Consider the following 15,182-nt stretch of genomic DNA (forward strand, 5'->3'; position numbering starts at 1 on the left):
TCGAACCCGGGACCTCGGAGTGGCGTACCCATGAAAACCGGTGTACACACTACTCGACCACGGAGGTCGTAATAATATGATATACATAAAATTTTCAAATTAATTATTCATGTAAATATGATTAAATTAATATAAACAAAAGTGTTTTTTTTATGATATACGTAAGTGGACGAGCAAATGATGGTAATTTGTGACCACCGCCTGTAGACAATGGCGTAAGAAATATTAACCATTCCGTACATCGCCAATGCGCCACAGACCTTGGGAACTAAGTTGTTATGACCCTTGTGCCTGTACTACACTATCTCACGCACCTTTTAAACCGTAACACAGCAATACTGAGTACTGCTGTTTGGCGGTATAATATCTGATGAGTGGGTGGTACCTACCGAGTTGAAATTCTGATAAATCAGTTGTACCTTCAATGCGAATTCAGTCATATCCTTTCCATGATTCCATTTTACAATAATATTGAATATAACATACATAAATATACTAAATTATAAAAATAATTTAAAAATGAAACCAGAATTTTAATTAAAATTTATTGAATAATTGTCTGAATAAAGATATGTTATTTGATATTTAAAGCAAACCATTATAACTATAGTCTAAAATATTCAGATAAAAATATTTGCTTTACTACAGTGAAATTTATCATCATAACAATGTACAGTGATCTCCATATAAAGTAAAAATAGTAGCTCGTAAATGACCCGCAGTTTGACCAATCTTGACTCACCTTAGAGATTGCTTAGGAGTTATTCCAGCGCAATGCTTCGCTGCTATTGGTGGATATTCAAAATTGGCAAAATTTCTTACAATACATGCACGCTTACTCACTATGTTTTCCTTCACTATCGGCTATGAGATTTATTTTTGTAAATGTGATATTAACACAAATTAGGGACACGAAAACTTACTGGACTGATTAAAATTCAAGAATAATATTCATTTTGACTCTACCCTGCATTTATTTCTTATACAGATTCCTGATTTTACAGAAACAATGATTATTCATTTTTTTTTTAAAAAACTTCGAGTAAAATTTCTACCGAACAAAATAGTATATTAGCAACATTATTTGCAGATCACTGTACATAACGTACAATAATATCGGATTTTATTTTATTTATTATTTTAAACGTTCTAATAAATAAATATAGATGATTATTTTAACAGATATTATATCTAAAGCGTAGCACACAATATTGAAATCCAAAATTATTAACAGATATTGTCAATGTCATTTGCATTTCAGTTTTAATAGGTATTTTATGAGTAAGTGCACACCTATATGAATACATTACATAGCACCTAATTTTTAAGCGATACCTACCAGATTTCGAAACAGTAAACTTGAATTTATATTATAACATTCGAAATTATATTATTATGATATTACGGACGATAGAATCAGAGTTCATTTCTGAACGGACAATTAGCTGAGAGATGATTGGTCGCCTATATTATATTAGATAATTTTGAAATTTACCCAATGATCCGGATTTTACATAATACGCTGCGTACTTTAACTGGATAAAATAGTTTTTTTTGTTTTACATGTTTATATTTATGTTATTAAAACAGTTAGTGTACAATATCGTCAATAGATGGGGTTAGTAGTTCTTTAAATCGCGCTTTAATTGTCTTAGGTTTTATTATTTTAAGTATATCGTAATTCATAAAAAAACATAGACTTTATTGGATCAAATGTTTCATTCTTAGTCAGTTAATCAGTTGTTATCCATTGAAGCTTACTCAATGATTAATTATAATTTACGGAAATTTGTATTTATTATGTGATGTGATTAAAAAAATACTTTGTATTAGTATAACAGATAAAAACTACAAAACTAATACAAGACACGTCTACTGACGATTTTGTTCATTATAAATGAATACATAGATACATTATTAATAATTATAATAAATCTATTCGAAAAATGAATTTGAAAGAGTTATCTGTTAACATTGAATCCTCATGTTTCTTAAAAGTTTACATCTCAACATTTTCCTGTAAAGTTGACCAACATACTAAGAGTTTTAATGATTCATTTTTCTCAAGTCTATCAGCCGTAATATCATAATTTAAACAATATATATTTACAATTCAATTTTACATAAAAAATAAAGAAGGATCTATATTAGATATAACAAGTTTACATTAACTTAACGTCGGAAAATCAAACGATATGTTCTCTACACATTCTGTCATTATAGAAATCGTTCTTAAACATTCAGTATTATTTGATTTATAAGGTCTTTGCATGTTTATAAAGAAAAAAAATAACGGAATGTTTTTACCAAACCGATTTCAATATAGACCTTTTGAGTACAAATTAATTAGCGTAAAAAGAAACGTTGAAAACGTCAATGCCATAGTGTTTTGAATGAATCGTAATATTTATGATACGTATATAATGTAATGACAGTCTTTTCCGCCGCATTCCTTTTCACTTTCGCGTATCTTATCAAATTTCATATAAATACATCACATGGAAAAGTAATTAGTATTATTTTAAATATTATTAAAATCAAATTAAAAAAAAAATACAAATCAATACAATATACTTCAACAGCGTTACTATATAATAAATTTGAATAATGTTCTTATTTTATTGGTTTTATAGGTTTTTTTTTCAAAAAACTTCACCATTTTTTTATATGTGCAAAACGTTTTTGTTCTACTTAATTATATGCGATATATGGTTTAATTTTTTTCTAATATTACGAGTATAAAACGCCACAGCTGCTGTCACGAGCAAGCTCGTACAATCGTATTTAAAATCCACATAGATGATATACAAATATTATATATCCGAAATATAGAAAAACATTCCAATGAAATCGGAAATTAAATTACATTTTTAATCTTGATTTTAAACTTCAATCATTATGCAGAATCATTGCGTTCACAAAAAATCTCATTTCTTAACAGCTCTAAATATTTTTACAGAAAAACATTTTATAATTTAATATAATATTAATTTATTATAATATTATCATATAGTAACGTCATCGAGTCCATATTCAATAAAGTGACAGTTTAAAGTTCGAGATTGCAGTTGCAGCGCTCAGTTTACTCGTAAGCCGATCTAACACAATATCAAACATCAATTCTTGCGTAACACATAAAAGCTTACACAAGTAACATTTAAACATTTAATTTCTAACAAAGAGTACTTTCTCTAAGGAACTACACATTTATTTACCGAGGATTATGTTTCGAATAACTAAGAAGGATTATCTGAACTCTTATAAATAGTATGATTAATTGATATTACAGTACTATTAATGTTTTAATTAAAAAAATATATATATTATAATTCAAATAAATATTTTATATGAAATAAGGTTTTCTTTTAATGATCAAATAAGTCATAATATTATATGAGATTTTTATTATCTACAACATTCTTAATATTTTTTTTTTATATTTAAAATTTATATAATGTACTAAAATATATCTAAATTTTTCACTGAAGTGGAAATACCACTAAAATTGTGTGAAAACATAATTATTTAATGAACAATTTCAACATAGTATTATAACATACAATACAAACGAGTTAAAATATAATACGAGATACTAATCAAAATCACATTTAATCTAACAGATATATTTCTTAAAATATCAACGAAGATTAATTATAATTATTATTCACAACTTTAATAATAATTAGGATGACAATTATTTTAATGGTGGTTAGAGACGCAGATTTAGTTTTAGGCCCGAATAAAATGAAACTAACGACGTTATAGAACTCTTTTAATTTTGTTAATTTAAACAAATTACTTTTATTATGACATTTAAATTCGTTCATTGAAAAACAAAAAACTGTGGAACCATGAAATCATTGCTAGAATACATACTTGCTTTTTTAAAAGTTTACATGGGACATCCAATGTGGCGTTATTATTTTGTTTATTTAAAATCTGGCGGTTTAAAATATTCAAATTTGGAATTTGAATTTGGAAATGAGTTTCTATATCGCTTCTGTTTTTATTATTTTTTCAATGAATATTTTTAAATGATCAATCGCTGTTCCATTCAAAGCATGCAAAACGTAATCGCCTAGAACCTTCTAAAATCTATTTTTCTAATGATTCCGGTTATCGCTAAATATTATATTTCATTTATCACTTTACATCTTATTTTTAACTAATTAAAGCTATCCCATACAACTTCTCAAATTGTGCTTAATTCGACGAAAAAGCAAGATAGTGCGTCATTTATCTGAACTGTGTATAAATTGAGAAGGATAACATCCCTTGAAGTACCTATTTAGTGTTGGACAGATGCCTGTGTAAATTAACACTACGTGCTTATAAATTCTTAGTTATAACAATTTAGTGTATACTAAAGTGATCACTACCATATATTAACTAACAGCGACATTTAGTACGAATATTACAGTTGAATAAATTGATGGCAATACTAATTTTGAGCGCACATTAAAGATTTTTCTATCGACCTATAGTTTAGACGTTATCGAGCGATATTTCCGTATTGAATCACATTTGGAAACCGACTAAACTGTGAATGAAATAATCAATGTGCGGTTAGGGTAAATGGCACAATTAATTTGTGTGTAAAACCATTCATATACTATATATATATATATAATACAATACATATTAAAATCGTTCAAGTTTAATTGACAACCACATATAAATATTTATTATCGCTAATGTTTTTCATTTTACAAATACCATGTTTAAAATTTTATTAAATTCATAAGATGATTTCATTTTAAAGCATTGTCATGCTGTTTACGTCACTTTGACGGAAAAATACGTTCAATGCCATTATTAGTTTATGTATAAAAAAAAAAGTTGAAATTTAATAAAAAGGTATACATAATATTCTATACATAATATTGTTGGGAATATAAATGTTTTATATTTATAAACAATACCACGATAAGATACAATTAGATTCTTATCCATCTCTGTTACTACATATACTAATTTGCACAGCATTGCCGTTTTACGTTATTATTTTGATATCCATTTACCACGTGATTTAGTTTAGTGTTAACGATTACTAAGGTACTATATATACGTCCCATTGGTACATAGAAAAGTTTTATAATATTTAAAAGTTTATCGGGATATCGCGTCCTAAATGTAAGAAGGGTTATTTACAAAATATAGTATTATTTGTATGAAGTCATAAGAATTGGATTTCATAAGATACTCAAGTGGTACGAGCCGATAGCGTCCTAAATAGTAAATATATTGTTAAAAATTCGTCTCACATCGTACACACTTCTATACATATAATATAAAATTCTAAAATTTCGCTCTAATTTAGATATGTATCGTTTGCTATTAAAGCAGAGGCACACATTGATATGTACTGTGATAGCTTCAATGTTATGTTAAAGCTGAGCAACGCTTCAACAATTAAAGCCGATGTGTAAACATTTTTTTTTTTTCTAATAAAACTAACACACACTCAACCGGTCTCAATAATATTTGACCAAGAACTAAACATACATCCAAAGATCTACAAATCTACTAGGTAGAGGAACATCGTGAAAACTAATCACATAAGCGGCTACTCCATTCTCTTATATAAGTAAATACAGAGATTATAAAATTATCTTTTTTATTTCTTACAATTAAATATTAGCCTGTTTCAACTGGACCGTGGAAGGAAACTAAAATTAACAATACAGGTAGTTAAATAATTCTGCAAATTGTTTTAAGAATGTCAATTGTTTTGATGCGTTAGAAGTAACTTAAATCTAAGCGATATTATGTGATCTCCAATGTTTGCTTTTAAATAACGTTTTAAATTAACGTGCGATCTGTGATAGATTAATTTATAGAGCCACCGTTGTCGCCAGAGCAGTGAGCAGGATGATGGGTAACGTGGTACCAGCGACGCTTGAATAGGGCCCGGTTACGGCACCATCACATGGAACATGTTCCAATTCTGAAAAAAGAATATCATATTGTCAGGGTATAATTACATCAAAACCAAAATAAATCATAGTAAATAGCTTATAAAAGCATTTTTGAATTGTCATGTTACAGTTTTGAATTAAAAGTTACTAAGTAGATTTGACAGAGAACCTTCAAGAAACTTAGTAGTTAATCTTTTTTACCAATTTACATAGATATGTTAATTAAATACGATTATATTATTATTTAATCACATGTAAACTAAGAAATATGTTAATATAACATAGTCACAGTTTCTTTAATATTATTTCTTATAGCAGCTTAATCAATATATTTTTGTAATAAGTTTTAAATGTCTTAATAATGGAAGATAAATAATTTTATATTTAATTGAAATATAATCACTCTTTGATTGTAGTCGAATTTAATACCAAAATAATTTTGTACTTAAATAAAAACGTATAGGTACACTCAAAGGTCGATTCAAAGTTATTTAAAATTTAAGCTTCGAACTGGTTTAGCGAAGAATCGAAATTATACGTTTTTACTTAACATCGCAGACTCAGTAATTTCGGCACAACAAAAAAAAGTCCGTACTGATAATTTTACGTCGTCGACCGGTTCTGTGCCTTTGAAGAATTTATATTAACTATTGAAGATACGACCTTTTATAATAGGAATTTCGATTCAACGGGAAAATGCTGCTAGCATTCTTGTCATCATTTCACGCGATCAGGATTCGTACAGTAACTATTTTTAATGCATATTTGTATATATTTAAGGACATATGTTAATTCTTATACAAATAAGGTTCAATTAAAGTTTTTAGCGTGTGTTTCCATTGATATTAAAATAAAGAGAATAACATTGTTTTACTAAGCACCGCCTAAACAACATTTATAGCTAAAGGTATGATTCTAATATAAATTAAAAGAACTAAAAATAATAATTAATAAATCAATTATTTCTTCTAGGTGTAACTTGTAGCTTGTAGTTTTATGTCATTGAATTTTTTATATATGTTTTATTTGCTTGTATGTTTCTCTTTAACATTTAGTTAAAACTTATAACAAAAGGGCATTTATAAAGGCATTAGTAAATATTTCTTTCCTTAATAAAACTACTTCAATTGCTTAGAATGTCATCTAAATAAATTAGTATACAAATTAGTATTAAAATGAAATAATAAGCACTGTTTTCAAATAAATCTTCTAAACTTTATAATATAAACCATTAAATAATCTTAATAAAAATATAGTTGTAATAAAAATCGTATCGCGAACTTGCTCTAACATTATCTCTATCAAATTTATCAATTCCAAGCTGCATTATTACCATTAAGCTTGTTCAGGAAGTCGTTCCAGAAAGCGCAGGCGGAGGCTCGGGGTCCGCGTGGTCCGGCCGGCCCGCTTGGACCGTCAGCTGTATACGTATAGTAGTGGGGCGACGACCGCGAGTACAACGGCCATTTCTCGTCGGGCTTGTGCGGTTTCCTGCAATATTGTAATACTATTTACTACAACAACACTGAGACAAGAAACCTGTTATATTGTATGAAGTAATCGACTCATTACCTTTAAATATTTTAATGTCTTGTTAATTTCGTTGATATATTAAATGTGATCACATCTATCATTGTTTTAATAATGTTCTTATTTTTCTTATTATATATATTTTGTATGTATGTAAAATATATAAGAATCAGTCATATTAAGATAAATGTGTAAAATTAACAACAAAAAATAATATTTTCAAAATTGAAATTTTATCACCGAAAATATAGATACATCAATAAACACACTGAATATTATACATTTTATATTTAAGTTACCTATATTTACTTTTAAATACGAAAATAAAATTATAATAACATAAATTGTAACCGTCGGCCGGTCGGTTTTATTATAAGACATTTACAAAATTTTTTTTTTTTTAAAATAATTAAGACATATTTTGGAATAATTCCTTGATTAATTATATTATGCTGTTGCTTCTACAGCATGACATATACATAAGTTATGTTAATTTTAGACGCTGTATATTCAAAGTGACATTAACGCTAATTTAACCGACACAGGCGAGAGATCATATGACAGGGGCAGTCAAAACGCGTCTGCGTTTCCCGTATACATATATCTCCGTCTCATGTTCTAGTTGCATTAATTGGACGTCAGACACTAGAAACCAAGTAGATTGGCCCTTGGTTTACGCATTTAAAGTGTAACTATTGTGTTACGCCATTTATTTATTTCAAAAGGTTAGTAGCTTAGTTATAATAAGTTTTATCAATACCAATATTATAAAGTAACTATGTCTGTCTGTCTGTTGCTGTTGCACTGAACCGTATTTGATTAAATTTGATATATAGCAAGCTTAAACTCCAAGGAAAAACATAGGCTACTTTTTGTGATTATCGCCTAATGACCAACCTTTAAAAGGCATTTGAAGCTGCGAGCGATAACTAATTTGAAAGAATTTTCTTGTTATAATACCGACTAGATTTTAATAATAGACCAATTTTTCATATGAAATTCATTTTAAAAAAAGTATAATAGCGCTAACAAAAGTACAAGCGTAAACAATTTTATTTATTATTACAATGATTATATAATAGAAAATAATATCAAGTTTTATACGGCCCAGTCGTTCGACTCAGTTAAAGTGAATCTAATGAAAGATGTCATACTGTAGGCGTTAAAATGTCGTCTTCAATTTGTGGTGGTGTGTAAGAAAATATATTTCTATATATATCGGCATCTTGAAGCACAGAATAAATTTAGAAACAATAGACTATCATAACTGTTTTCTCAGATACTAAGAGCCACAACTATCTGTATATTAAATCAATATCTGATAGGTAATACTATCGTTCCAACGAGCATCAAGCAGGCAGACAGTCTAACAAATTAAATTTTGGTAAATGGCAGACACACTGCCTCTCAAACTTATGATAGTTATCACCTGCAATTTAATAGACTTACCCGGTTAAAGCGAATCGTGTGAAAGACTGCATGATATGAGCGGCCAGATCTCGTTCCCGGGTGTGGTACTGAAGGGACATGTTGAGAGGGTGTCCGAAGACGTACTCCATTTCGTCGCCATGCATCACGCCCATCCATTCACCCCAGAGGCTCGTGCTTGTACGCTGAAATAAAAAAGGTATTTGTGTTTTATATACATAAGGATGAAAAAATAAATTTCCATTAATATCCATGATAGGACTGTGTCATTCAAAAATATTAATTAAGTGAATCATTTATTGATGAACGTAGTGATAATTTAATATAATGTTTTTTGCTTGTGTTTTGTATAGAATAACCTAAACATTGTAAGTACCGAAGACATGTTCACACCTTGACAAAGTAAGGCAACACAGTACGGGGCTTCACTATTTTTTATCCCCAACTTTACTCCCTCAGGGGGCATTTGTAAAATGGATTATATTTTCGTGTTTGAGGTTCAACTTTCATCAACTCCGGTTCAGTGGTGTAGCCGTAAAAGTTTACACACATTTCCAAATCTGTTAGTGGACTATTTCGGTTTTTGGGTTATTTCGGACTAAGTCTATATAAGTAAATTATCATATATTTTTTTAAATATACATTTCATTAAATTTATCATATTATTTTAGTTCCATTTTATTTACTTCAGCAGTATTATTGTATTATTATATTATATTTGTTTATGTCGTTCGAAGTAACTAAATGTATTTACATAATATATGCGAGGTAAACAAAGTCAATCCAACGGTTATGTTCACATTTTAATATGAAATGTCAAATCCGTTGGGGAGCGTATATGTGACTTAGTTGAAATAATACAACCCACTCACTTTAGTTGACTGAAGTCAAAATAAACGCCTACACTATAAAGTTTGAATTCAATTCTAATAACCGTCCTTATCAGATTCAAATGAGAGTAATATAACTTTGGGAAGTACACAAACATTTTGGTAACGTTTCATTGTTTATTTTATTAAAGTGTCTTTGTGCTTTGTTCATAAAGCCAAGCTGTTGCAGTGTTTTCTTGATTTGTAATTTATTTCAAAGAAATTTACTGTTGTTTTACTACATTTTGAAAATCTTCTAAGCGTCCTCATGGCGTAGTTAAACCATTAATCCGATTGTGATGAAGTTAAGAAAATTCTGCTAACAGCATATGCTCGTCCGCCAACCAATGCAATAAAAAAAAATAACAAATGCAGCCATTTTTAAAGGTTTCTAGAACAAAAAAAAGGAAGTTTGTATCTTATTGGACCCCTAGTATCTTATTCCCTCCTATCCGAAGTCGGTCAGGTAGCCTGGTTATTTATAAAATAACAAGCAAATTGACATTTCAGTATATAGCAATTAAGTATTACGATGTTCAAATTTGAATATCTTAACATAAATACATATTAAATTTATACATAAATGCATGTGAGTTTTATTTAGGGATAATGATTTAAGCAATCCTGTATCTTCTTTCAAATGTCCAGTCAAAGTTCGTAGAGGGAATGACACCTTAATTAAACACTCGCATCGCAAAGTTCATAAAGTTAGGATAAGATGTGATGAGCCGTTTTTATCAAATTAAGATGTGTACCGAAACGGAACTAGTTCATTAGTATGTATTAATGTAGCAAATTGCACTGAAAGGCATAAATATAAACGGTAGCAGGTCACAGCCGAAAATAGCTCTCGTTAATCTGTGACCTTTGGGTCTCAGATACGTCTGACGATGCAGAATTAATTTTATTAGTCATGTAGGGATTTAACAGTTATTTAACAGTTTAAAACAATCCTTCAAATAAAACAAATTGTTTGTTTCGTTTTTTGTTTTAATTCCATGAAGTATAAAACCTATTTTTTTTATTAATGTTAATATATTATTAAATTGCTATCAATATTACTGTATTATTTTGTTATTTTACAATTTCTATAATTTCCGTTTATATTGCGCAACAAAGAAATAGATACTTGATTTTTTTTTTTTTTTATTTAGGTATGTGTAGACTGTTACTGAATATTATAAAGTCGCAAGTCAATTACTTAATATAGTCTCTTTGCTTATTTCAAAAACTACTCGATCGATTGTCGTATTTGTATTTTACAATTACACTTCACTTATGGAAATTTAACGGGTAAAATTTTAGTACTTATATTTTCGTTCAGGCGATTGCATGCAGAGCAATGACAAGACACCAATTATTATTACATAACTGCAATGAAATAAAAATAAGTGTATCGTACTTTATTTCAAGCACGCTTTTAAATTTAAGCAATTAATGATTTTAATACGAAGTCAAGAAATGCGAAATTATATGTAATTTATAAAAAAAAAACGGGAGATAACCGAGATGTCGCAGTGGTTAAAGAACGCGAAACTAAACCGATGTTTGCGAGTTCACGCCCGGGCAATACGAGGGAATTACATGAGATAAGTCAATGTATTTAATCTCGTGCTCGATAAAGGATAACATCGCATTGAGATAGTGAGGTATCCCAGAAGTGGGACGTTTATCATTTGTTTATTATTTACTAGAAGAAGGTCGACTGTTGTTCGACATTGAAATAACTACTATGTTTAACAAAAACCAATAATGATATTGAAACTACATAATGGTCAAGATATTAACCTACTTATATTCCGTTATCGTTCGTCTGTCAAAGCGTGAGTCGACAAATCGGCCCCTACTTAACTTCCTGATTTATAGCGTACCATTTATCCTATTTATTCTGAATATATAGGTCGACTTTCAAATTCCTTTAACATCAATTTTGGATTTTCAAACGGTCCATTATAGTTAGGAATAATAACGTGATTTGTTGAGATAATTTATAAGCGATATAATTAGGCAGCTATTTAACATATAATTTGACATATAATTTAATCCAACAGTTGTTTTTTTTTTTGGAATAATGTCATACAATATATGTGTACAAAAATTGCCCGCCTCGTTGGTTTAGTAGTTAGCTCGTATCGCTGGAGATTCAAAAGTATTGGGAATTAAATTGGTTCTATGAAATTTATGGGGTTTTCCTATTAAAATATAAAACTAAAATCTTAGTCACACCCATAGATACATTGCCGTTGTCAACGACGTGTTGTTGTCGACGAAATTGGGCATAGTCTCCGACTACATCCGGTCCGACTATAAGAGTCCACTATGATATCCTGTTCAAATAGCTAGTTTTTAAAATCTGTCAGGGCGGCGAATGGCTTGCTTTCAGTTCTTATACTTAGCAAACGTTGGCTGTTAAGCTACTTGCCTCGGAGTATTTCAGTGTTTCAAAGCTCAATTTTTAATAACTTAATTTGATTATTTGTGAATATTTCAAAATACAGTAATTATGTCGAAAGGCTGTCATTTTGCACGATCGTACGTACGTGGAGCGTTCGTGGATCGTCAGAATCCTGTCCTACATATTGCATATAATTTCTGCTTAAACTAAAAGTTGACTGGAGACTGACATCGGACAGGATTTATTCTAGCTTTTGTTCCAATTATGCTTATCAGTATCAGTATAATCTATTTCAAATATAATAAAGAAATAAAAATATATTTTAATTGTATTAAATACTTTTATCAGGGTAACATGAAGCCCTTCTAATTGCAAAATAAATATGATTATCGCAATGGAAAATCAATTTTAATAAGTAATTATAATATATTTTTATTTCTTATAATTATAATATATTTATATATACATTTCTTAATATTAATATAATATTTTTTTATTTATTCGATGGGTAATAATTAATTTTTAGAATAAACTATAGTAAAATAACAGTCCGTTAATACTGTTAGTGTCCCAACACAGAGCAAAGATCACTCCAGTTAGGCAGAAGTCTTGGAGCTTATTCCAACACACAGCTCCTTGTAGCTTAGAATACACAATATGTAGCAGATACAAAGACTCACAAAGTTTCTTTATAAATTAAATAACATAGTAGTATCATACACCAGTTATATACAATTATAGTAAAATATACAGTTAATTTAAAAATCTATTAAAATAAATTATATTATTTTTTCAAGAGTTCAAGTGTAAAGTAATTATAAATACATTAAGTTTCTAGTCATGGCGTCGCCCACGTGTGAGCTATATGCAGAATCTAGATACATTTTTCTAGGATAAAAAGTATATGAGATAGTTTTACAAAATTTTGCTCGTACATAACGTGCATATAATCTACTTATATATTATAAAAGTAACCGTCCCATGAGTAAATATCACTTAAACCTTCGTTGCAAGAACGCCTTTTTATTCCTTTCCTGTTGAAGCCAGTGCCGTAATATCCTGATACATATTTTATCATCTTTTGTCGTGGCACACAACTTTAAGCATCTAAGTTTCGCTTCAGTCGCGATGTATTCATGAGACTATTAAAATTCACTAATTTTTGTTTGATGTTGATAAGTTGACCTTGGAGTTTACGATTTTGTTTAATTTCGCCTTTTGGCACAACTTAAAGCAAAGAATTGATTGACGATATCGGTCATTTAACTAAAGTTGATAATTTGAATGCTGTCAAACTTTTGAGATCAAAGATAAGAAACAAAAATAAGAAATTAATTTTAACTAGATTAAACTAGATTGCAGTTTAGTTTAGCTTAGTTGACAACAGATTCAATAAACTGTATTTATATCGTGTATCGTTATGTAGTAAGATTTTAAAATACATGCTATATATTTATATATGCATAATTGCGTTAGAATTATAAGGAAAACTATTATGTAGCTGACATTGTCATATACATAATACCTAGGTATCGAGGTACATGCACATAGTTACATTGCTTATTACAAGTTGCTTTAAAATATTAACTTCTAGTTTTGTTTAGCACTTATTTATACAAAATAGGTTTAATACGTGAGTTTAAGAAAATATGAGTTTATAAACAAAATTTTGCATGAAAATCTATTTGAGAATCTTTCATCGGTTAGGTAGTTAAAAAATGGTAGATTACCAATTTTTTCAAACATTTGAACGATTATCCAAATTTTTGTTTCGAAACATTTAACTAAGTTATCAAAATCGCAAATCGCAATGTTCCACAAGTGCAATAAAACTTCGTAACCAAAACCGAAATGGCAACTAAACTACAGACTAACTATTTTAAGTTCAATTCTGCTCCAATATTTATCCAATTCCACTGTAATATAATCCAATGACTCCATTCAAATGAAAGCCATTGAAGTTTGAAATTAATTCCCTAGTGACGTTCCACTTTATCGGAATAATAGCTTCAAAATACTGACTACATACGTCCGATTTAATTTCCGATCATCAGCTAGTATTGTCATACTAATTTAAGAAGAAATATCATGACGTGTTTGGTGAACATTGCTTATCCTGTTAATAAACATATAACATACGTCTATAATCTTATATTTCATAATAAAAATTCTTTTATATAATTATTTTGGTTACGTATTTTTAATTAAACAATTCAACAATTGGGAAAATCAACCTAGACAGACTTCGCCCTTCTTCTTAAGTATGTATATGAAGGCGTTAATAGATAAATTGTCAAGTTCCAAACATTGGGCTGAAGTTGAGATTAACTTAACAAAAAACCCAACAACTTTTTAATAAGCACGACCCGGTTTGAACCTATGAGTACAGCCACATCCATTTATTTTGTAGAATGACTGTCAGATAATTCTAATAAAATTCGTATTTTTACTTTCGAACTGTAAAACTCAACTGTAAAACAGTGGGCTGATCTAGGTCAAAGTAAGTCAGTAAAAAAATTGGAAATAAATCTACAAACATTCTTCGAATCAAGCCAAATTTATTTATTATGTTTTCGCAATTTCAATACTGAATATGGGCGAATTTCAGCCATTGGTCTAAAACTAATTTAAAAAAAATACCAAGGAAAAAGAGACAGCTAGCTGGTTTATTTAAACAAAGCCACAAATTTTCACCTCGCCTCGCATAAACCTTCCCAGAAAGGGGTCGGGTATCGGTATCAATAAACTCTATCTGAATCTCCATTTAAATTAAAAAAAAACAAATGTATGCAGTACGTTCTCATATTGAAAACGACTTTTAAGATTAGACAACAAAAGACGTATGTATGAGTACCCAAGGCGATTTGCGAACAATTTATTGACAGTGACAGACTTCCAGTTGATTGACGCAAAGACTTAATAATCTTTGATGATAACAAATATTCCACGTGGCGTTTACCCCTGTGACCTTCATAATGGAGATTTAGGTTGTATATTTGAAATTAATATTATTTATCTTGTACTTTCAATAAATTTAAACAC

General features: G+C 29.1%; 1 protein-coding gene across 2 annotated transcripts in view; it reads right to left on the minus strand.

Moving 5' to 3' along the window:
* Nucleotides 1-4,697: 4,697 nt before the first annotated feature.
* LOC113401175 (acetylcholinesterase-like) overlaps nucleotides 4,698-15,182 on the minus strand; it is a 65,020-nt gene continuing 54,535 nt past the window's right edge. For both annotated transcript variants that reach the window (XM_026640986.2, XM_026640987.2), the window contains exons 5-7: nucleotides 8,898-9,061; nucleotides 7,252-7,409; nucleotides 4,698-5,947 (exon numbers count right to left, since the gene is read on the minus strand). In XM_026640986.2, coding sequence (XP_026496771.1) covers nucleotides 5,835-5,947; nucleotides 7,252-7,409; nucleotides 8,898-9,061 — 435 coding nt within the window. In that variant the 3' untranslated portion in view covers nucleotides 4,698-5,834. The remainder of the gene's footprint in view (nucleotides 5,948-7,251; nucleotides 7,410-8,897; nucleotides 9,062-15,182) is intronic.

The sequence above is a fragment of the Vanessa tameamea genome, chromosome 7 (genome assembly GCF_037043105.1).
Source record: "Vanessa tameamea isolate UH-Manoa-2023 chromosome 7, ilVanTame1 primary haplotype, whole genome shotgun sequence".
Classification (NCBI taxonomy): Eukaryota; Metazoa; Arthropoda; class Insecta; order Lepidoptera; family Nymphalidae; genus Vanessa; species Vanessa tameamea.